Here is a 24724-nt window from a genome sequence, read left to right as displayed (position 1 = left end):
ACACGTTGGCACCGATTCATTTTCAGCCAAAGACCAATTACGCTACATCGCTCATTTTATTGTCAAAGTCAGTGATTAAATGTGAGTGTGGTCTTCCATGTGAAGGACATTAGTGGAGACACGACGTGTTGACCTACTGCAGACTGGACTGATGAGCAGCAGCCGGGACTCTGCACAAGAGGAGCACCAGATGACTGAGTTCTGCTGACCAGCGCAGGCTACACCTGGGCGAGAGTCGACGTGGATTCAGCGGACGCTCACACAGCAGGAGGTGCTCACCGTGATGGAGAAGCGCTGGGGAAGAAATGCAGCCGAGCCAGTGCTGATTGTAAATGCGGTGTTCTGGAACCCAGACCATTTAAATACACCTCTGTACAGGCTGACGGCAACAATCGTGTCCAACTCCTCCACTGGGAGCTTTTTTGAAAAGTAGGGCCTAAAAAGTGACCTCACAGGATCCACCTCTCGCAGCTCCTGTAACCGGACCCTCGGGCCAGGAAAATGCATTATTCAGTACCTGTTAGCGTGTCGTTACACATCAGTCACGACCAGGGATGATAACACACACACACGCGCGCACGCACACGGGTCGGGTGACTCGCTGGCTCTCACAGAAGCAGTAAGGCAAGCATCCGAACGCCGCCCCGCGACTGGGACTGCTTCATCCAGTGTTACAGTACTCAACAATGGTCCAATACGGCAGCAAGCTTCAGGTGTGGAGGACTACAGCAGGTGCTCTTTGGCGTCCCCCGATATGCTGAAGATCAACGGGCATCAAGACAGTAGCAGGCATCCTCAGAGCGGCTTCTGTGGGACGAGCGTCTGAGGTTCTGTGTCCATGGAGGGCGGAGCACTGGCGAGGCGAGGCGGCTTCACGAACACGCCGTGGCCTGGGGGACAGCGGAAGTAGACCCGGCCCTGGACGGTCCCGTTGTGCTTGCCTGCACGACAGAGACACACGTCGCAGAGGCCCCAGGAACCGTGGTGGCGACGACGGCGGCACTCACCCACAGGCAGGTCCAGCATCACGCCGATCCAGATCCCCTTGGCGAACTCCACACCACCCACGTAGTGAACCGTCCCTCTGCGCTTCCCCACCCACACCTGCTCCCCGGGGGCCATCCAGTCGGGAAGCTGGGCCACTGGGGAGCCCTCATCCCCGCTGGAGTCCCCCGAAGGCTCAGCGCTACTGGGGTTTGGGCTGGGACAAGGACTTCCGTGAGGCAGGTCTCCCTGAGCGGGCTCCCGGATGAGAGGCTCCCCTCCCCTCAAAGCTGGTGAAAGGCCCGGGGCAGCGAGAGGCGGGGCAAATGCGGGTGCCACGAGGCGGGCGAACGAGGGGGCCGGGGCGTCGGCAGTGGGCTCCACGCTCCACCCGTCCGACAGGAGAGACAGATCCGCGTCCGCCCCTTGAAAGTCGGTGAACTGGTCTGCGGCGTCGTCAAGCGCAGGGTGGCTCCCGGTGCGAGCGTCTCTGGCGGCCAGGCTGAGGCGGTCCCAGCTCTCGCTGAGGCTCAAAGGCACGTCGGACAGCGTGGCACTGGAGGCGCTGTGTGAGAAGTAGCCGCTGGTGCAGGTGCTGGGGCTAGGACACGCCAGCCTCTCGTGGCTCTCCAGCGCGGCGTTGTAGCTGTCGAAGTTGGCAAAGTCCTCCGGGACGTAGCCGCCGCGGCGCCCTGCGGTCCGGTCCGCGTCCGATTCCTCCTCCTCAGAGTCCAGCTGCGGTTGGACAAGTCAGCTGAGTGAATCGTCGGCGGTGATTGGCGTGGAACAGGAAGTGATGGGGCGAGGTCACGTGACCACGGCAACATGCATGTCAGAGCGTGTGTGTGTGGCACTTACAGCGCAGTGGGGGGTGCAGGAGGAGGTGTGGGGCTGGCAGTTGCCGGGCAACCATGAGCGCATGCTCTGCAGAGGGTCAGAACCACAGCACAAACTTCACACAGAGAGCATGCGAGGAGGCGGAGGTCAGGTCACAGGTTGTGAGACCCTGAACATGAGGTGAGGAACATGCAGCTGCACCACGCTGGCGAGCAGACGCTCACCTCCGCCTGTCCCAGCAGCGGGCGGGTCTCCAGGACCTTCCTGGCCTCCTCCTTGACTGGCAGCAGAGACTTCAGGAACTTGGGCGGCTGAGGGGAGAGGATCTTAAAGGGGCTGGAGGTGAAAAAGGTGGGACTCTCCGGGAGCGAAACTGTAACCGAAGGCAAAAAAGATTAGCTTTGACATGAAGCGATGCCGGGTTGAGCAGCAGCTGCTTCACCGGAGGTCTCTTTGCTCCTGACCGGAGCACGGCTCGTGGATCCGTTCTGAGGACTGCAGGGCTCCGAGTGGTCGCAGTGGTTCTGCACACCAGCACAGAGTTACTGCTGGAGGGCCACGGCAGCTCAAAGCAGAGTCAAGGTTGGGCCTGTGGACGTACCTGACAGTCCAGATCCTCACAGCCGCTCAGGTCCGCCTGACAGCAGGAAGCCTGGGGAGCAGAAGAAAGGTGAATCACTGGGACAATGGCACTGAGGCTGTACTTGTGAGTCACATGTGAAAACTCTCTCTGTGGCGGCTTTGGACCCAGAGCGGGTGGAAGAATCAGACTGCTCCACTGCGTGCTGTGCTTTGTCTTCAGAAGAAGGTGGCTGCACACTTGTTCTTGACTTGGGTCATGACAACTCTTATTTAACATTAAGGTCATTGTAAACCCTGTGCTGTTGCAGGATACATTGAAAGTGGGGAGAACCTCGGGATATATATGTACTGAAATGCGTCCTTACATGCTGAACATTGGGGGTGCTGACACTCCTCCTCGGGTGTCTCCCCTTGGCAGCCAGAGCCTCCTTCACCGTCACCGCCTGCAGGAAAACACACACACACGTGACACCAGCAGGATGAATTATTGAGCCGGGCGTCACTCGACTCTGGCCGGCGCACGGACCTGTCGCAGCCTCTCCAGACTCAGGATGTTCTCCACCTCCAGCACTCCTCGAGTGTACTTCTCAATGTAGCTTTCTCCTTCCTGAGTCTCCTCGCTGTCTCCCCGCGCCGCCATCAGGGCCAAGGTCTCCCTCTCCTCCGGCTCCTCCGAGGCCTTCCACACACACACAGCAGTTGGCGTCCGGCCGCTCTCCACTTCACTCCCCGCAGTGTTTACCTTTGGTACGTTGGACACGATCTCATAGGTGACGCCACACGAGAAGAGCGAGTTCTTCATCGACATTCTTTTCTTCAGGCTCTGGGTGAAACTCTAGGAGAGCACAAACATCTCACACTTGGATTCAAAGCTTGGTTGCAGTCCAGCCATCGCGCTGTGGTCAGCGGCAGCGCCATCTGCTGTCCTTGAAGTGGAGCTGCATGCTCGCGGACACATACACGCATACACAAACGTTAATATTGCTACGCTTGTGGGGACATTGTGAGGTTTCACTGCATTGACATCACCCTTTCCCCAGCCTCTCACCCTGAACCTAACCATCCAAAACACATGGCTCGCCTTCACCAGGACTCCCAACCCAATTACAACGACGCAGACGTTTGGACGTTTTCACTCTCAAAACGATATGTGGAGTGTCCAAAATGTCCTCATGAGAGCAGTGTCTTTCTAAAGAATCCATGCGCGCACACACACACACACACACACCTGCTTGTTGTAGACATTGACAGCTATCCTCTTGCGGAGAACCAGCTCCATGGAGGCCGGGTGGCTGAGCTGCACCGTGGCTTTGATGATCAGATAGATGCGCTCGTGCGGAGACGTGAGCCGGTTCAGGTGAACAGAATCGTGGATGGAGGAGTCCCAGGAGCACACAGCCGACACCTGGAACAGCTAATTCACCATGAGCGGTCCAAACCCCTGAGTCATTTTACTTCTCTTCTTCCTTCTTGTTTTGTTCATTCATCAGTAAAAATCGATGGCTATTTTACTCTGGCCACAAGAGGGCAGTCTGCCCTCACCTCTTCATGACAGTGCCTGATGATGGGCAGGTAGAAGAACTGGCTTCCGTGCTCCTTGGGCAGGATGGAGTTCACTCCAGCAGCATGTGGTCCAGTCAGCTGCTCGCTCAGGGTCAGATGATCGGCTGGCAACACGAACGTGGTGGATGAGACCGTGACGACTTGAGAATCCTCTCGCGATTCTCTCACCATTTAAATCCAGAAAAAGGACCGGGATGTGGAGCTCCATTCCGACAGGTGGCGTCCTACAGCAAGAGAGGGTCAGCGTGTCGACTTGTCAGTCAAAAGCGTTACTCTGCTACGGCGAGTTCACCAGTCAGCAGGAGCCCCTGGTATGCCGCTGCCGGGCGCAGGAACCAGCACCGCATTCCTCTCCTCCGTCAGACCGACCCACTGCTCCACCAGCCGAGCTTCACGCTCCACATCCTCCTCTGACTTCTCTGAGGACAGACACGTCACTGAGGGTAGCCAAACAGCGACAGCATACTTGTGACTGAGCGGACACAAACGTCCAGGACTTCGACTCAGGGAGATAGCAGGCTGGCGTACATTCTGTCGGAGGGTCAGTTTGTTGCACGAGGCTTAGACAGGGCCCTCAGATGACCATAAAAGGAAGACTTCATGACATCAGAGGTCAAACAGCCTCACGTGTTCCTGACTTTTTACTTGAGCGAGAAGTTCAGCACTCACCATGCTTGTGGATGATTTTCTTGATCTGTTCGTCCAAGTACTCCCGACGTTTGATCAGCGCCTCGGACCAGCGCTCCCGCACGCAGTTCAGGTCTTCCTCCTGGATCAAACCAGAGCCAGGAAATTGCTCAAGTCTTCACAGGTGGACGCTTGTCTCATCTCCACACACACACACACACAGAGTAACTTGCTCCTCACATTAGAGTTCTGGATCAACTGATCTGGATCAAAGGTCATCTATCTCTGATCCGAGCCCCACAACAGCCCCCACAGGAGCTGAACAGTTCAGACCAATCTCTCTCTGGAGACCACAGAGTTTATCAGGGGTGTAGCTTTCAGTTCTCCATGCCATCGACGCATGACAAGGACCTCAACATTATCATTATTATTATAAATAACAGTCAAGAATACATGCAAAATAATGGCTCGATTATCACCGTATAATATTATAACAGTGGCAGGAATAAACCGCCGTCCCAGAAGACCAGCTCAGCATCGAGACCGTGTCTTCCAAACACACCAGATCCAAGCCTCACAATGCGATGGAAGGAAAACCATGCAGCCATGCAGGTTAATAAACGCTAGCATTAGTGAAAGCAGATGAGGGGGTCCCTGACTGAAGCTCAACAAAGCCGAAGCATCTTTTCATTCATGCTGCAGACCAATCGGCAGTGCGGGGGACACCGAGACGGTACCTGATAACTATCCATATCGTCCTCCACCTCTCTCTGGCAGGAGAGAACACCAGTCAAACATTAGGGACCAAAACAGAGGCCTGACTTCCAACACCGAGACAGCGGTTTCCTAGCGTCACTCCGATAGCCTGGCTGCTGTTGCGCTCCACACACCTGATAACTGTCCAGCGGCCTCTGCAGTTTGGTGGAGCGAGCCGACACGCAGCCGATCGACACGGACAGGAGCGCCTCCACCAGCAGAGGCAGCGTGCCCGAGTTCTGGACCGGCCGCACACCCACGTGCAGCCTCCTGGAGTGACCCTGCGGAGGCCGCCAACATGATCAGATAACGGTGGCTCGGCGGTGCGGCTTTCCTCCCACCTGCCGCAGCTGGAAGACTCCTCCTGTGCTCACGTCTTTCCCAGGATGCAGCTCCACGGCCGAGTACTCGCCCTGCTCGTTCAGCTCCTGGATGGAGGTCCACAACTCGATCCGGCGAGAAACTTCCCTCCACCTGAAGGAGAGCACGGCTCCTGAGCGTCAAACATCTGGACTGGGTCGTGTGGAGACTCACCTGTCCCTCAGCGTCCGTGTCTTGGCCTCCAATGCGTCCAACTCCCAGAGTGAACGGCCGTTCCCGGCACAGCAGTGGCCCCAGACTTCGATGGCAAGAGCTCCGTCTGAGATCAACTCCAGAAACTCATCCGTCACATGAACCGCGTGGTCCTGAAAAGGTCGCGGGCGTCAAAGAGCCGTCCTCCACCTCGGCGCACAGGCATGGGCACCTCTTCTTACCTTACAATGGTTGAACTGGACCGCGAACCGGGCTTCAGGGTTCCGAGGAGACGGCCTGTCTGGACTGACCATCGGTGGAGCCACTGTGGGCTCACCGTGCTCCCAAAACGTGTACTGACAGAAAACAAAGTTGGAGAGGTGATGAGGCAGACCAGTGGCCTCTCTGATCCGCACCTGCAGCAGGACACAGAAGGCGTCAGAAGATGGCTCTCCAACATCTCAGCGCTTGACTCCTTACCCTGCAGGTCAGTCTCTTGCTCATGTGCACCATCTCTCCGCTGGGGTCCATCACTTCGCAGAAGCTGCTTTCACTGGAGTTCTCTGAAGACTCGTCTCCGCCACAGAGACGCTCTGGCAGGACGCCGCTGACCCGCATTACTTCGACGTGCAGTCTGCCCGCCACCTGCTCACACCCAGACAGCCATGCTCGAGTGTGTGCCCCGTCCACTCCATGTTCTGCTCAGACTTCAATCTGGGCTGGCCTCATACCTCCCCCTGCTGGCTGATGATGGGGATGGCGTACTGCAGCTTGACGTCATGGAAAAGGCACTCCAGAAAGACATTGGCCACGCCTATGAGGTTGTGGTTCTCCTGAGCCTCGTAGAAAGGGTCGCAGTGCTTGGTGTTGGCTTTGTAATGCTTGAACAAAGGAAGCACTCACACGTCTATTTCCATCGCTCTGCAGAGGCGGCGGCCTGCTTTCTTACCACCTCCTCCGAGCCTTCCTTCCAGTCTCTGTAGTGGTCTCTCATGTCCACCAACTTGTTCTCCAGCCTCTCAATGGTCCACACTTGCGTGCCTCTCTCTTTCCTGCGCACCTGAATGGCCGGTTCGCTCACTATGGCGCCACGCTGCGGAGAACAAACTCTGGAATTACTGACAACGGCATGACAACCGTAAGATGAGTTCCGAGGTCAGACCTTGCGGTTGGCACTGAGATTGGCAGCAGGGATCTGGAGGGTGACCTGGTAGTCCGTCAGCTTATTCATCTCCTCTGCCAGGAAGTTAGCTTCTCGCACCAAGGTGTTGGCCCTCACCACCTGTTCCCGGAGCCGGGAGAGGCTCTGCCGGAAGAGCTCGTCACTGGGGCCGAAAACAGAAGTGGGTCGATCTGTGAGTCGAGCTCAAAGGATATGTCAAAAACAAGAGATGAACCCAATCATTCCGTGAACGTATCGTGTCAAAATGAAACAACCAAGAGTGCCCTCCCATGACGGTTATGATCATCACACAGGCATATCTGAGAGGACGTGTTTGCTGGAGTTGGACTGCAGAGCGGTGTGGATCGTGGGAGTTTGGGGAAGGATTCTGGGTGTGACTTCTTCACTGTTGTTTTCTCCAACAACTGACTGAGTCTGACTCATCCATTCTCTTCAGTCAGAAATGACCGGTCTTTCCCAGTGTTTTTAAGGTCTATTTCAAACTCAATTGGAAACACTTTAATGGCAAATCTAAATACTCCACTTCATTCGTCTGCAAGGAGCACGTCAAAGCTCTCCGCTGAGGCGAGGCACTGACCGCTCCTCCGTCCACAGTCGGAGCTTGCCGTGGACCGAGAGGCACTCGCTGCTGCTGCGGTTGTGCCGCAGCGTCTTCTCAGGCGTCAGCTGTTGCCGGAGTGATTCCAGCTCTCGCTCGTACATCGCCCTCTGCTCCTCCAGAGCCGTCCGCTTCTCCTCCAGGTACTGCTTCTCCAGAACCTGGACCACGTTCTGCATGGGGTCTACACGGTCACATACAGAGAACCCCTATGAAGGTCACTTTAGATCATCACAAAACATCATCAACGCAGAGAGGCGACTTGATTCAGGCCATCTGATTCTCTCAATGACTGCAGCTTCCTCTGAGCATGTACTTTCCAACAGAGGAGCTCGGTGAGGCGGTAAAAGCGAGTCAGGAGATTTTAATCACCGTTGTTCCCCAGAGTCTTCATGATGACCTCCATCTGTGCAAACTCATAGCTGTAATCCTGCTCCGAAGACGCCTCGCTGGCAGTTTCCACATCTGCCTCCGTGTAGCTCTCCCTGGGCGACGCTCTCTCCAGCTCCTTCAGCCGGTCCCGCCGCTTCCTCTTGGGAAGATTAATCCTACAACACAGCAGTACTTTGGCGTTTCACATTCACAGGCCGCCGGCAACCGTGAAGCTTGTACCTAAAAAAGTGATTGTTGCCCCACAGGATGCGATCTCCATGCCACAGGTGGACCAAGGAATCCACCGTGGTGCCGTTCACACAGGTTCTGTTGGGGGAAGACAATCACGTTCCTGGACTGCAGGTGGATGAAAAGGTGGAAACTCGGGAGAAAGTTTGAAATATACTGAAAGCCCCCACACGGAACGCAAGTTTTTCTTGTCCGTCCATTCTTGTCTGACCTACAGTGTTGCAATGGTATGACTTAAAATCATATTTACTGTTCTGCCAATCGTTAAAGCACTGAACATAGTTTTCTTTCAAAATGGTTGACTCTATACAAAGGCGTCTAACATTACATTGTTTATTTTTAAAACAATTATCACAACTATTGATAGCTGCTTTGCTGCTTTTCCCCCTAAATGATGTCCTTATTATTTTTGTCCCTATTGTTTTCCTATCACATTGATGCCTCTTTTAACTGGAGCTGGAGTTATAAAACAATGACCCGTCCCTGGAATCCCAGTGGCCCTTTGCAGTTTCCACCTCTACACTCGGGTCATGCGGCAGAGTGCGATCCGCCATGACTCAGCAGAGGAGAGCCTTTCCTATCGCTCACCTGGCATTTCCAACAGGCGCCAAGGTGACTTCACCGTCCGGGCAAAGCTCCAGGACGCAGTGCTGCGGCTGAATTCCGATCCCGAAGAGCTGAATGTCCTGAGATGTGTCAGCACCCACGTGGGTGAGCTCCTGTCCGCGCCAGGCATCAGGAAAGAGCACATGAGAATCTCAGACCACAGGGTGGGATTATAATACCCAGAAGCATTCCACGCAAGCAGGTCAAAGGTCAATCATAAATATCAGTAAGAGTATTTCAACTGACGACACTTCTGACTCCGACTATGGCATCAGGTTCTATGGCTGTTCACATTTACACGAGTGCAATAGCCTTTAAATCGCCTCTCTCTAAACACTGTCATTTCTTTTCCTATTTGAGCTTCACGGCTGTTCTTGTCTTCTCCGGGAATGAACAGCCGCTTAGATGCTCTGCTGTAATCCGCATTTGACTAGAAAATCCTGCTAATATCTGCTTGTGTTGCGGCAGAAGTGCAGATTGGAGTGAGGAGCCAAGCAGACCTCACCAGGTTTAGGGACTGAACAACATCAGCAGAGCACAGCCTCCGGTGCGAGGACAGACCTGGATCCTCTCCATCACATCACAAATATGAATCTGAAAGTCAAACAAGGGACTGGTGTTGCTTTCATCGGCGGGAGGGCGTTGTTAGACAAACATCCTCTTCTCTGGAGGATGTGCTCCCCACACCAGCATCGTCGTTCCTCACTGACATGCCAGGCGGCCCGGCAGAACCCACACAAAAGGCTGTTGTTCACTCCAACTTTGCTCTCACAAGCTTCTGCCCTGGGAAGCTCCAATCACAGGCTGGTGCTTCCATCCAGACGAAACTGCAGATTCCTGTTTGTGGCCCAACACATCTAAGTCTTTGTCTACATACTTGCCAGGTGATGCCATGTTCTCTCACATGGGAACAGCAAACACACACAAGGCTGTCTGAGAACAAATCTTTTCAGTTCATCGACGTAACACACCGTCGCTGTCAAACATTGAAGAGCAGTCGAAGGTAAACACTGTCTCCCTATTCCCCGCATCACATCACTGGGGCAGCTGCTGGACCAAAGACACCCATGCCTTTCTCTCCCCAGAAACCTCAGGTCAGATCAACTGAGCGACATCATCTCCAGGGTGAGCATGGTGAGTATCCACCTGGAGCACCTCACCTCACCTCTACTCTACTAAGAGACAGACAAAACTCACTTTCCCAAACTCCGACTGAAACACCTGTCATGAGGCCACTAGGCCACTGAAAACATCTGTATCTCAATGGCATCATCCTCCATCAACACTGTTGGTCTTTCAGCTACATTAAAGCTTCATTCTGGAGTGTGAATGCTTGGAATACCTCTACGCTTTGGGAGTGAGACACTTATTTCTCTCTTGTCACCAGAGTCTTCACCTTCAGATAGTACACCAGCAGCTCGTTGAGGGCCGGGTCTGCGTTCAGATTGACCAGGAAACACTTGTCTTCGCCCACTTTGATGCCGGATGTTTCCAAGGAGATGCCCATGCTCTCCAGCTGCTTCTGGCGTTCCTGTCAACACAGACGGAAGATGGAATAAAGTATCAACTGGCAGCTGAGGAGATTTTCTGGCAGCGTACAGTTGCGATCTCCTCCGTCTTCCGTAGTTTCTCCTCCCATGTGACCGTCATCTCCTGAATGAGCTTCTCAGATTCCTGCAGTTTCTCCTTCAGCTCTGGAGCCTTCATTGACTGTGGAATAGATTCACATCTGTCTTCACTGCCCACATAAGGCAGCCCAGCGCCTCCTCTCACCTCGGCCCGAGTGAGCTGAACCCTCAGCTTCTCCACCTCTTCTCTGAGTTCTCTGATGATCCGAGCGTTGGGGTCTTCATTGACCACTGCATGGTTCACGATTCTTTTTGCCCGGTCAGCGTAGCGCAGGGTAGACAGGGTCTCCTCGTAGTTATCAGCAGCGGGACTCACTGTCGCGATCATAGCTGTCTTACTGTTGCCGCCCAGGTTGTCCTGAACAATGAAGAGAAAACCTGACCTTCACAAGTGCAACAGACAAACTGAGAACAGAAGCGTGGCTCACACCTTGAGCAGCCAGGTGAGGACAGAGTCTCTGTAAGGCACGAACTTCGCCTTCCCCTTCCCTGCCGACTGGTCAGCCAGCGCAGATATGACGCAGCCCAGCGTGGTGAGGGACCTGATGCCGCCAATGCAACAGACACGTTATTTGCGTTTTGAGTTCCACTGATTAAATCTGCTTCTGTGTGACACCATCCATCATCTGACCCAGGAATGCCATTGGATGAGGTTTTTTGGCAATCACATATGGTCCTGAGCAGAACCTCAGAAGCAATATCTTTTTAGGAGATGCTGAAATCCAGTCCTTTGGATATATGTTTGGTTTCACCCACGAATTTTCTTCTGCTTCACCGAGGCCGGGTCGAGGTGGCGGCAGTCTCGGCGAGGAGAAGGGTTCCAGCAGACCCTCCTATGTACGAGCCCCTCAGCTGTAGTTCCAGACACCTTGCAGGATAAACTCTCTTTGGCTGCCACAGTCTCACTCCCTGGACATCATGTGTTGATGTTTGAGCAGAGCAGTCAAGTCACATTGTGACCAACTGAGTTGAAGAAAGACAGAGGGTGGGGTGCTACAGGCGTTTCGGTGGAGAAAAAGGTTGTTCCTTTCCTGCGCGGAAGGGACAGCGCACAGCCATTTGTCAGGCTTTCAATAGCAAGGTTTTTCTTGTCTCACGGGCTGGTCACAACGTGACTTGAAGCCATTCTGCCCAAACATGACGTCAACACGACTGCGTTGGCTTGGATCTGCCATCTTAGACGAGGAAAGGGCATCTTGGCTCAGATGTTTCTTCTGAAACATGGCACCGATCCAATGTAGCATCCATCCTCCCCTCACTTATGAACAGGGCTTAACTACGTAACACATTTAACACACATCTGATCCTCGACCGTCCGGATCACACCTTCCATCACACCAGAGCACTGCTCCTCTCCAAGTCTTCTCGAGGGAGGAGTCAGCTGGAGCTCACAAGCCCTTGGCCTTGAATAATGGCAGGAGCACTCAGCTGTGCCATCAAAGCAGGACACTTCATCACAGTGACTCACTTGTTGATGTTGCTCCCTTCCTTGAGTCTCTCTCCAGCCGCTCCCGTCTTGGACACCCGCTCGCTTCCTGCCAGGTCCACCAGACTCAGCTTGCTCACCTTCTCGCCCGAGTTCTATTGAATCAGCCATAAAACGACTTGATCAGAAAAGACAGTTCGGATTTCTGACAGCAACGTACAGACCCCCGACTGTAGATCGTAGAGCGTTTGCGTGACGATGATGCTGAAGACGGCGTGAGAACGACTGCTCTCCTCGTTCATGTTGGTGGCAGCGACTGTGCGAGACTTGTTCCCCTCCGACATGAGAACCTCGATGTCCTGCAGCCAACGTTTACATGGAACATTCATGCTTGAGTAGACCCTTTCTCTGCAACTGCCTGATCATATGTCAGTCAAGGATTCACACACAGTCAGACTCCCCCACATGCTAATGCTCCATTACGATAACAATTAAAGGCAGGAAAGTATTGTGCCATGTGGCTGCGCTGGGTCACACAGCAGGCAGCGGACAACAGCCCAGGGAAATCCGCAGGACTTCCAAAGGAACAGGGTGGGGATGTCAAAACATAATTAGGTGGCTTCCACCAAAGCTTGGCATAAAGCTCAGCCCATGACTGCAGAGGCATTTCCTTACATTCTGGGCTTCAATGCAAGAGAGGATCCCAGCATGGCAGTTACCAACCTCAAAGTTTGTCACAGCCAGTTGAGACAATCCATCGACGTACGGACCCAGGACTTTGTGTTCCCGAACCTTCAGCGACTGTCGGCCTCTACACAGAAGGAAACAGACGCAGCTAGAACCTGAAAAGTACATCCTGATATCATAGGTGCTTTGACTTTCAGTGGTATCCTGACCAACACGCCGTGGTTTCGGACATTATTTATTCATCTTCAAGCCTCAGGAATGCAATCAGCTGCAACAAAAAGTTTCCTCTGCAACAGCTGTTTTGGACCACGTGACTTCACTTGCACGTAGTTTCCTTTGAACGTAACGCACTAAATTAAAATGGGCAACATGTCTGTCCTCTCACGTGACTCTCTTCTTTTGTTGCAGTTATGTCTCAGTAGGCCTCCAGATGGAGAAACCACACAGTATTTTTACATATTTCCGCCTTCGTTTCTAATGGAGAAGGACAGGAAACTGACTAAAACCCTTCCAAATATAAGCCGACAGATCACACACCGTCATGATCATGTTGCCTATCAGACCATGACTGCGACACACTACACTACAAGAGGTGTGGAATAAAAGCCACCTTGATGCGAATGTCAGAGCGGGGAGTGTTATGTAAGGCAGCCGCCTCCTTCCTGCAGCACACACAGAACTCTACTGTTGTCCCGCTCAGCTGCTCCGACGGTATTCACATCATTGACATCAGTGACAGATGTCCCAGGATCGCAGACTTCCCTCCTCTACAGTCTGTTTGCAAACCCGCATCAGACGACCAAGGCTGAGAATGCAGCCCAGTCTGAGGAGCTCAGACAGTGGAGGGATCCGACAAAATTCCTTCACAGATTTTTGACACATAACTTACAGAAGCAGATAAAAGGGTCAAGAGAAGAAAACCGAGGAACAAAAATACTGTATATCTTTCCAGCTGGTTGATTGACCTCTATAAACCTTTGGTTGGAACTAAAACAGTGAGGAGATCCAACCACGGAGGTAGGATCTACTCATCACACGGACAGACGACAAACTCACCCCTTGGGGTCCAGAAGATCTCGGACTTTCTCGTTGTAGATCTCCATGTAAGAGACCTCCACTTTGAAAGAGTGGGCTTCACTGGAATCCTTCTGCACCCTCTCAAAGAGGGAGCAGCAGAGTCGGGGGATCAGACCAGGCTGGTCCCCGTTCCCCATCATGGAAAAGGACTTGCCTGAACCTGCGCATGAAAACAAAATCACTGGCCAACTCTGCTGAACTCGCATACTAGTGGGCTTTTCGGTGACTTCAAAGAAGCAGGCAGAAACCAAAAGTACATATACTTCAGTGGTGCAGGTGTGTTATCTCAGGAGTTAGAGAGGGATTAGTCTGTTTGTGTCTTCCTCCAGGGGGAAGGTACTGTCTGGGCCTCCTGACTTACCCGCTTCACCAATATAGAAACTACTGAGACAATACTGGCAAGTCAACTTGGGAAACGGTGCATTATTATTATTATTATTATGACCAACTCTGTTATCACAGTGTTGATGGAATGAAACACTGGACGCCACGTTTTCATCTCTATTTACTTTGACAGTGACAGCTGAACTGACAGATTGGCCCTGTTTGTTCTGAAGCAGCGCTAGTCTCGCTAGTCTCTACCTGGGAACAGCAAAGAGGCATTGCTACCACAAGGTAACACAAGTGAGTAACATTTAAATCCACTGGTGATTGTCATGAACCCAAAACCGTTTCGCGTGTCAACCACTGAACAGTCTGGACCTGTCATGGTGCTAGATTTCAATAGAATCCTCTAAACCAGGGCTGGTCAACTTGGGGTTTAAGAGCTACAAGAGGAATTTGACCTTATCATGTGCCCTCCAGTGACAAGCCTTCCCCCCACCACCACTGCACCCTGCCTCATCTGAGAGGCCTCCCATCTATTCTCTCACAGTCATGGGTTCGTGTCTCACCGGTTTGTCCGTAGGCAAATATGCAGGCATTATATCCTTGGAATGCATTTTCAAGTATTCCCTCCCCGAGGCACTTGAACACCACCTCTTGACCTACGAAACAAAAGCCAGTCACCACGGAGATTATGGACAGAGGGAAAGCTTTCACCTAAACAAACACATGAGGTCCAACGGCGTTTCACAACAAATGGCGTCCAAATGCCAAATCCAGACGTTTGTGTGGAAAAAGTTGAGCGCAGTGGAGAAATCCTTTCCGTGTCTTGCTATATGAGAGTTTGGCTGCACTTTAATGAGCAATAAAAACCCGTGAGGCAGCACTGGGGTGAACACTGTGGACACACACGCCAGTGGCATGAAGGAAATGGTGCCAAATAAGTCGTCTTGTACAGATGCCACACTGCAATCTAGCTTTTGTCTACAGCCATTAAGCTGCAGAAACACAGGGCTCCGTGAAAGAGGACCCACAAAAGAAGATGCTAGAAGGACCCGAGGTGCATGTGTTGCACAGTAATAACTTCCTCACATGACGCCCTCACTGTGCCACAGTTTGACACCTGGTTTGCCGGTTAGAACCTTCATCATCCACCCGGCCACTTATCTGTTGCCAGGGTGGGTCCAGAATTCAACTCCTTCCCCTCCTGACACTGATGACGCTCATGCTAACCTTCCAAACGCTCACGTCACTCACAATGAGGACGTCACTGTGCTTCACAATGAGATGCGGGATAAACTGCACCTCATCGACCCTGACACATATCATGCGCACCCGACTGCACGACATGATCCTCAAGTTCCACCTCAAATCAATTCAATAATTTAAGAATTCACAATGACCTCAAAAACTACAGCAAGGGCTCACTTTATGTCTCAAAGGTCATGTGACAAAACAGCTATTCATCCATCTGGAAGCCCAAAATGAGTGAGCTGGTTCTCGAGCGGTTTGGAAGCTCAGCTTTTAGCATTGGCACTGATGACTCACCAGCATATTTAGGAACATTGGCCTCGTCCATGGACCAGAAACAGTGGTCGAAGGCAAACACCTGCAGAGTAGACGGTACAGTCAGAGCAAAAACACACTCTCCACACCTGTTCACCAGGGCACTAGCTCTGGAATGAGCCTCATGGAAGAAAGTCTGGTCCATTGTTGCAGCTACTGCTCATTAAGGCTGTGGCACGACTGTCACAGCAGCGGGAGATCAATGAATTCACAAATCAGGGTCAACGCTCCACCAAGAAATTCCAGCACTGAGTGACCCTTGTCTCCAAGGGAACTGGACTGTTGCAGTGCTGGCACATAGCCTTCAGGAGGACAAGGCAGAAGAGACACCTTGACTTGTGTCTATGGGGCCACCGGCGAGAGCTAGAGACGGCTTGAGCAGCTTCACATCAGACTTTGATGTGTACGACTGGGAACTCTCATGCGTGTAAAATATCCAGAGGAATCACAGCGAGCACTTTCACTGGTCACCGGTAGAAGAAGGTGAGTGAACTCTTAAGCCCTCACCAAACACACTCCACAGCAGCCAACGTCATTCCTGCACTGTCAGCACAGGAAGCCGAGGAGTCAGTCAAAGCTTTGAAAACAAGACCTCCTCTTGTGACCTCAGACAAGTGAGTAGCTGCCTTTCAACGGAACAAAAGCGGCATCGTTCTCAATTAGAGCTGCTTTGGTAACAAGGCCAGTCCCGGGCGCAGAAGGCCGCTCCAGAATAATATCAAAATATTCATATTTTGCAGAGATGAATTATATCGTTTTCTTATATTTCACTTGGTATTTCATTTGAAAGTAACATCTTGTGTATTTTTCAATATTCAGCGTTACGATGATGTAGACAAATGTGGCCATGTGGAGGGCCTCAGAGACGCCACGTGCTGGTCAGTGTGGAGGGTATTAAAAGGTAACTCAGGTTCATAGGAACCCGTCGGTACGTGAGATCTTGGCACCACACTTGGCCAGGCAGTCCCTCCGCCAGACAGCGACGGAGCGAGTCCAGCACAAAGCCGTCCCAGAGCTGCTCAGCAGTGTGTTGTCACGGGGGGAGACGTGGGGGTGCGCTGCAGCAGCACAGCTCTGAATGAGGCCCAGTGTCTGCGCTCATCCCTCTCTCATTGTGGAGCCTGACACATTCACACGGACCTCCGGTGGGCTCCTGCTGACCACACTCTTCATCATGACCACACCACAAGTCAACCTGTCGGACCTGGACCAGACTTTCTGGCTTTCACTACAGCTGCCACGACTTGTATTTTGGAGTCCTGATGAGGCACACATACCTTTGCTTGCTTCCTGTCGGTCCAGACGGTCAGTCCATCAGCAGCAGAGACACATGTGGGTGAGGGACATAAACAAACAGAGTTAGGGTCACAGCGCATTGACAGCTGGTCGGTACCACTGGACCGGCAAGGAAGGGTGCAGATACAGGATCCAATATTGTTTGCCAACTTTGGAGCGTAGAACAAGATTGAAGTCTCTGGTTCTTTTAACCGTCGTTCTGCATTATGGCCGATACTCGTGATGCATATACAGGAGGAACCTGCAGATGTATGTCTACTGAGCTCTGGAGCAAGTCCAATATGCAGACATCATGACGTTCTGGAGACGAGTACACTGCAAAGATTGAAGGCCACAAGGGAAAACGTACATCTTGTGCAGCCCAACCGTCACATAATGTCCTGGATCTGGCATGTGGGGAATGTAGATGAGACTAAGGGGGGAACTGTGACTACGTGGCTATGTTTAGCACTTGAGAGAGCAGTGACTTACTCACAAAAGAAACACCAGTTAATTCCCAAACCCATTTCAAGTCAGAGTTAGAACTTCTCTCTCTGCTCCTCTTCTTTAAATACGAAACGATGTAATTAAGACGGAATTTAATATAAATCTGAGTTGGCCGACATAATCTTGATAATCTCTCCTCAAATAAGAGCCATTTAGAGTTTCCTTTGAAGACGCCGAGCTCTCTGCCAGAAATGTGCCAACTAATGAAGTGAAACGCTCCAATGAAAAACCTTGTTTCATAAGAGGTAAAATCCAGTTATTTACAGTGAAAATATAGACATGAACCAACCGCAACCTTTTTCACGATGCTGACGTCATGTCTCGGCTCGTCTTGGGATGTTTTCAAATGAAGAGAGATAACATGAAATCTAATTCAGGTGCACTGATTTCTGACCACTTGACCGCCAGTGATGTTAGCGTTCCCACGTTCCTCAGCCTCAATGGTCATTTCTAGTTGGTTCTGAACGGAGTGGACAGGAGCAGCTAGGAGCTGCCGAACCACGGAATCCTCCTCAACTCAGATGGGACGACTGAACACCACCAAATGCCTTCACCGGTTCCTTCCTCCACGTTATTTTCTGAAGAAATATCGCTGACAAGTGCGATTAGATAAAACTACTATCGGTACTTTCATTCATTGTCACTGCTTGACGTTTGTCGCCACAAAAACATCTTCTGCTTTCGCCTGTTTGACATCCCAAAAGTAAGCAAATGTGATTAATGTTCACTGGAGGGCACATGCTTGTCTGGCACAGAAATGCGGACAGTATGGACACAATTTCACATCTCGATATCCACGACAGATATCTCCGTGGTATGATATGATTAAAGCACTTTAACATGTTTGTAGCAACAGTGGGTCACACCCAGGACGGAAACAAACTCTCTGAGCTGGAGCTCAATGAGTGCTGCCACCAGAAAGGGAGAGCGTGAGCAGAGGAATCCCCCCATGGTTATAGAGCAGGATTAAGGCCATTGGTTTATTATTCTACCGAAAAATGCACTCTTTCTCGCCCAACAGAGGACATTAATCTCTGGACCATGCTGCCCTAATCTACAACATGCTGACAGCAATGAAGCTTCAACTCGGAGGAGGAGCGGTATCATCGGAACTTTCGCTCTTCAGCAGGAAACGCTGCGCTGAAGTGTGTCACTTTTGTCAAGTTGGCATCATGGATCCCAGGTCCATGGCCTTCACCAGTGAATTCCCGTCTGTCGGTCTGTGCCAATGAGCCACTTCAAAAATGTTTACAACTCTAAAGAAGCATGGCACCCGACCTGAAACATTCCTGGCTAGTGGCTCATAAAAAAAAACCCTGGAAATTGCTCCAAGTCACTGGCAAATAAATCCACTTGAAACAGCCTAGTTTAGTCCCCGCAACCCGGGTGACTCACAGTGTGTGTGCGTTCCAGTGAGAATAGCCAATCTCCAGACAGACTAGGAATATTTCAAACCACTGTCATATGTGTATATCCCGTGTACCCCCACACAACTGGTCTAGGGGGGCTGAACCCGGCCTCCCTCGCCCTATCAGCCACCGTTAACGCACACACGCAGCCTTCAGAGCCAAACACATCGCTGGGCACCAGCAGGGCTTGGGTTACAGCGCAGCACTTTCACACTGACAGTATGTTTAGAACAGAACATGCCGCTCTGGTCTGCAGCCACTCCAGGCGGAGGTCAGCCAGCAGGAACTCGAAAGCTGGGTTCCACGTAGACCTGTTCCAGGGAACATGACAGGTGCTCATTCTTGACAAAGTAAAAGAAGTGGCCCAACAGACCAGAGAAGGGGCCACTCCAGATGGAACCTCTCCAGCTCGATTACGTAACGCAGCGGAGGGAAATCAGCCTTCAGTCGTGAGCAACGTTTAAGGCAGCTGAGGGTCATTGTTGGACTAAATTTAGCATATCTGGGGTCCTCCTGATGTCAGCCATTACATCGCTCTTGGCATCTGGTGTCACTTGGCAACGGCCACAAGCAAGTCAGTCACAACAAAGCAAAGAATCTGGGCTGCAAGTTTCAGAAGCCAGAGAGTCCAGGACGAACAGGAAGGAAAGCACATGATTCTCATACTTCTAGTGTTGCCACCACGTTTCCATAACAAACAACATATGATGCAGGTCGGCTCCGATCTAATCTTCTTTGGTATTTTTGACACAACAGTGTCACACTGTGGGTCAGGTCGCGGCAAGCTACCACTTTATGGATGAATCCTCTCGCAAATTAGCACCAAACATTTTCATATATATATATATATATATATATATATATATATATATATATATATATATATCAGTGGTTCTTAACCTTGTTGGAGGCACCGAACCCCACCAGTTTCATATGCTCATTCACCGAACCCTTCTTTAGTAAAAAATAAAGTATGATTTTTTTTACTGGTGCACGAAATGAATTGTGCATTAATATCACATCAAATAACAAAACCAACATAGCGGACCGGTAGGAAATCTCAGAGCAGGACGCTTTCAATGACTGTGCCCACTAACTGCAGACTAGACTGAGGGGTGGACATCTGCGGCGGAGGCTCCACCGAACCCCTGAGACCGACTCACCGAACCCCTAGGGTTCGATCGAACCCAGGTTAAGAACCACTGATATATATATATATATATATATATATATATATAAATGACAAAACAGCAGCTTGACATGCAACATTTATACATATTCATCACTTTATCTTCATGGTGCATGTGAATAGCCTAGCTCAATATGCTAACCAAAAAACAAAATGACAAAACAAAGTGGCCATTTCTCCAGAAAAATCACACTGATTGTTGGGATGCAGCAGCAACGGCAGCTGCCAATACAGGGAAAATGACAACCGAATTGCTGTTTGCACGCTCACCCGCGCTTCCATGGTAAAACAAGACGCTTGGGCTCAGATATAGAAAGCAAAACCTTCTGAATACGGTACTGATCACCAAGAAGCAAAGCCCATCATCAAACCCGTCTTGTTGAGGAGGGCTATTTGGGTATCTGAAGCACTGACAATGGCCTAAAATAAACTGCAAGGGCAAGCAGAATGAATAGTAAAAGGAAGACTTGGTCAGAAAAACAGCCACTTAACTGCAAAAGTAAGATCTGGCTAAACTGTCCTTCAACACATTCCTTTTCACATGTGAAGGCAGAGATTTAATCTCACTGGAGCACCGCTAACTCAATAATCCGGCACTAAATCTCCATAAAAAAACATTCGCAACCGGATGACCCATATACCAAACTTCAAAAGGGCCTCGTCCTCACGACTCGAGCAAGAAGAACAGCAGAATCCTGAGTGAGTCTCCACAGACTTGACTCAGACACCACGTGTGAGATTAATGAGAGACAGACTTGACGGCGGGCAAGGACGCCATCTTTTCTCAATTGCAGACCTGCATGTAAACACGGCCGCTCCCTCAAAACAAACTCGTATGAAAATCCTCAACGCATGCCTGGCGAACGCAACAGAACAAAAGCTAAAGCAGAGAGCGACATCACTGAATGGAAAGTTTATTATCGGTGCACAGGGTGCAAAACGGAAAAACAAAGGGAACATTCCTGAGGGCAGTCACTGGACAAGGCACCATTGTCATGTAGGGGCAGCTTGTTTTGGAAGGCCACGTATGACCCCGGAGAAAGTTGAGCAGCGTCTTTCGGCGGCAGTTTTTTCCACGGCTGGCCTGTTCATGACAAGCGCATGGCATTTACCGGAACACACGTTCACTGGCATCCAGCTGTGAGCAGCTATTTTCTACTGCAACAACACACTTGAAAGTCCATCATGTCAAGCCACTGCTCCGGAATTTTTCAAACGCTAACATGACCAGCCACTAACATAAACTTTAACGCTATGGCTAAAAAGATGACATCATGACAAAAGCCAATCACATTTTACACCTTCAGTAACTTTAAAAGCTGGAAAGCAGCGCAATAAATAAGCTGACTCCATCCTGAAGTCCAAAGTGTGCTTGACTGGTGTGAAACATGCTAACAGCTACATATGCGCCATCTATTGCATTAATACACTAACATTTATCTCACTCAACACTCCAATAACTTAAGCTTTGTAGTACATGTGAATAGCCTTTTCACCAACACAAAACTAGCCACTGGTCATAATGGTAGACACTTAGTGTTTTTAAATGTGATAAGCAAAAATAAAACCATTTCCCAAGCAAATATAGACAAAATGTATCAATAAATTATTCAAATAGTTTCATTATTTTCCAGCCTCTTACTTAACAAAAATCTAAACAACAACAATACTTTTCAATACTTCACACGACATACGAACCGCCTGCAGAAGTCGCTCAATAAATGATTAGATGATCAAACCTGAGCAGATCAACTCAGTTGAGCACTGACAATCAACACAGATATGGAAGAGATTACACAGGAAATTCCACGCTGGATTTTAGACGTGATCCGACGGAGAGGGACCAGAGATGATGGGTAACAGCCAAGTGTACATGCTAATGTTGTGCTGGCTAATTTACATGATCAATCCTCGTGGACGAGCCACTTTCAACCCAGACAGGGAAGTGGCCCAGGTCCCTAAAGAGGCAGCTTGAATGAACATCATGGCATGCGATCATGTGCAGGCTGCGGGGTCAGAGTCAGGCCCAAAATAACCGACGCTGCAACTGACGGACACAACACAGCAACAATTCCAGACCATGAGGCTCAATCGGCCTCAGCTTCCAGACATGTTTGGACATGAAGGTTGGAAAATGGCTCTGTGCGTGCGTGTGTGTGTGTGCCTGCGCTCAGTTGGGGTGTTTTCCAGTAACAAAGACACATCTCCCAGAGTGACAGCCGCCTGCGGGATTTCTCCCACTGTCCACCCCCACCTCTCAATGTATCCTGGACCTGGAGGAGAGCAGGGCAACCGTCAGTGAGGAAACGTAACCTGCCGCCCTCAGGTCACAGACCGCGCTCCAGAGATGACACTGCATGTCCGACTCACGAGTGCAGCAGAGGTGCTGCAGAATGCTGCTCAACCACCACCAAAGCAAATCCCTTCTTCTTATTAACATTCCTAATGTGACAGAGTTGAGCGGGAGGAGAGGCTGTCCGCAACGCCACACTCTTTTACAAGACACCTCTAAGTATTTATAGTATTTCTGAGGCTGTGCCAGAGCATTCCCCCCAGAGAAGAAAGGTTCCCATGACCTCGCACCCGCAGGCTCATCTGGCAGACTCATGGCAACTGAATCCCACACAATAACGGCGCTCAGGAACAGGTGTCTCCAAAACTGCAAACCCACAAAGAGAAGCTGCTTCAGGAGAAACACCAGAGCTGCTCCAGACAGAGAACCTGACTCAAATTACTGCCAATCTGGCTGGGATTCATTGTTAAAGATGAGAACGCCTGGCAGGAGTCGCTGAATGATGAGGGGCACCGACATGTCGGATCATTCAGAAACCACAGGGCTGTTTCCACAACGCTTCTTTGACCAATCACGAACACTTCCTCTTCCTCTGCTGGACAAATGTCGTCTTTTGCTCATAGACCAGACACATTCCTCAAGCAAACAAACCGTGAAGACCACCGGTCTCTGCAGATATGACCTTGAATTCAGTTTAACATGCTGACAAGAACCAGCAGAGGCAGAGCTTCTTGATCACCTGGCCTCAGGAGCAGAGCCCGACTGCGCCCGCCTTGATGTGTTTCGCTCTTCTTCATGTGTGATGCGACCAGAGTTCAGGCCAGGAGAACATGATCAGCACCACAAGACCATGTAACCACCTTGGAAGTACCACAGTCGACCGACTCCCCAACACTGTTTCATCCCTCGGCCGTCAGATTGTTGAATTTGTGAACAGCCTTGTTGTTATTTTATTTTATTTATTTATTATTTTTAATTAATTTATTTTTACGTTTTGACTGCACGTTATTCCAAAACACTTTCCTAGTTCGTGGGCTCCCCACTGACCATGGCCATAAATCTGATTCCCATTCAGACAATATTTGGAGCAGGGCCACGCTTCCCTTGGGAAATCAGCCTGCAGCAGAGCAGAACCCACACTTGTTTGGAGAGATAACTTCTGCACTCTGAAGCCTCCAGAAAAAGAAAAATCATCCACTGCTCACAGCAAATGTGAAGTATTCTAGACTTCTGACCCACCTCAATCAGACCCCCGGCTATAAATAAGGGTTCCCAGAGGTGATTAGTTCCGGAAAGCCGACATGTCTCACATAACCAAATATCACGTTGCGACACACACCAGCTCCTGTTTGGGAATGGCGCGAGCGTCCAGAGCAGGCTGCGCGGGATGCGCCTGGTCCGGGGTCCGGCCGCGGTGTTTACCTGTTCTCTGCCTTCGCACTCGTCGGTGGAGGGTGCAAAACCGCCTGGTTGTCCTCCATGTCCACCACACATTTGGTGTTCAGCTCCAGTTCTGCAGAGACAAAGTTGAAAGCACAGCATTTTGCGTGGGAGTGAAGAGAGCCCCCTCCAAAGTTCCCAGGTCTCAAACCGTCCACAGCCAAGTTTTGAGACCCAACTGAGACGAGGAACTCACCCCTGCGGTTCATGGGCCGAACTCTCACCGCAACTTTCACCTTGGAATCCGACATGTTTGCTCCCGACTATCCGTTCACGACGAGAACCCGGGTCTCTGCCAGAGTCAAAGCTTCGGGTTCCTGCGCGAAACAGTCCACAATCCGCAGAGAAACGGCCGCAATGTGTCCATGGTTCCCTCTACGACAGCCACGCCGGGTCGCTTCGCGAGCATATCCAGCGCCGAGCTCCCGCTCCAGCCAGCATCCCCACCGCCATCTTCCACTGGGAGCTCGACTGGTTCTGCTCGGACTGGTGCAGCGTGAACACTCGCCGCTGGGTGGCGCAAGAGGAGCACGACTCAAACTGCCTTCGTTGGTGTTTGTGTAAAAAAGAGAGTTGGAACTCAAGATAAGGGAGTAGAGAGGAGAACTGGTGCATCTAACAGGTCCGTGAGTGTGAGCGGACGGTTCCTGTCCAGGGTGTCCCCTGCCTCTGCCCAAGCAGCTGGGACAGGCTCCCCCCTCCATCAGCCAGAATGTGCGCTTGACAAATCCTCACACAAATGACAAATGGATGGATGGAGACATGGATCCACAGAAAGGTTGTCAGCGAGATGAATAGATGAACCACAAGAAGAAAATCATGTCAGACACTCATCTTCACTCTGTGGTCCAGGACCATGAGCTTGTTGAGGTTGGACACAACAGCGACAGGACGGACGAGGCGGTCACTCACCACAGGAGTCGTGCGGGCCGAGTTGCGTTCGCTCATCTCCAAACTCCAAATCATCGGAGTCGACTGCGAGCCGACCTCCGTTTCCGTCGAAGAGGTGGACAGCAGAGTGAAGCATCAAACT

The 24724-nt window shown here is 51.1% G+C and overlaps 1 protein-coding gene across 6 annotated transcripts; it reads right to left on the bottom strand.

Annotated features, from left to right (window-relative positions):
- Nucleotides 1–37: 37 nt before the first annotated feature.
- Nucleotides 38–24190, bottom strand: kif13a (kinesin family member 13A). Of its 6 annotated transcripts, none has more exons than XM_053887109.1 (40): nt 23888–24190; nt 23674–23764; nt 16856–16868; nt 15561–15621; nt 14582–14674; nt 13668–13848; nt 12648–12735; nt 12149–12283; nt 11967–12079; nt 10929–11040; nt 10644–10856; nt 10470–10580; nt 10267–10401; nt 8853–8983; nt 8256–8342; nt 8016–8191; nt 7623–7827; nt 7025–7187; nt 6812–6955; nt 6594–6743; nt 6343–6507; nt 6105–6278; nt 5884–6035; nt 5724–5823; nt 5484–5630; nt 5331–5363; nt 4636–4735; nt 4259–4385; nt 4135–4190; nt 3946–4070; nt 3632–3817; nt 3146–3238; nt 2930–3082; nt 2769–2846; nt 2423–2473; nt 2264–2345; nt 2046–2194; nt 1843–1908; nt 1008–1719; nt 38–941 (listed from the first exon to the last, which is right to left on the bottom strand). In XM_053887109.1, the coding sequence occupies exons 1-40, from the start codon at nt 23940–23942 to the stop codon at nt 796–798; spliced, it is 5352 nt and encodes a 1783-aa protein (XP_053743084.1). In that variant the 5' UTR covers nt 23943–24190; the 3' UTR covers nt 38–795. The 6 variants fall into 6 exon arrangements, with proteins under 6 accessions (XP_053743084.1, XP_053743080.1, XP_053743082.1 ...); XM_053887105.1 differs by having other exon boundaries at nt 5691–5823; nt 23888–24189; XM_053887107.1 differs by having other exon boundaries at nt 3632–3808; nt 5691–5823; nt 23888–24189.
- Between the last annotated feature and the right edge of the window lie 534 nt (nt 24191–24724).

The sequence above is a fragment of the Synchiropus splendidus genome, chromosome 15 (assembly GCF_027744825.2).
Source record: "Synchiropus splendidus isolate RoL2022-P1 chromosome 15, RoL_Sspl_1.0, whole genome shotgun sequence".
Taxonomy (NCBI): Eukaryota; Metazoa; Chordata; class Actinopteri; order Syngnathiformes; family Callionymidae; genus Synchiropus; species Synchiropus splendidus.
This window is presented reverse-complemented; position numbering and strand designations above follow the sequence as displayed.

Bases quoted from the DNA above. Each gene is read 5' to 3' on its own strand.
- kif13a (XM_053887105.1), bottom strand. From the start codon at position 23,942: ATGTCGGATTCCAAGGTGAAAGTTGCGGTGAGAGTTCGGCCCATGAAC. The intron at 14,675-15,560 runs GTGAGTCATCAG...TTTGTTTCGTAG, and splicing joins CAATGTTCCTAAATATGCTG to GTCAAGAGGTGGTGTTCAAG. The intron at 4,386-4,635 runs GTGAGTGCTGAA...GTCTGTCCTCAG, and splicing joins GAAAATCATCCACAAGCATG to AGAAGTCAGAGGAGGATGTG.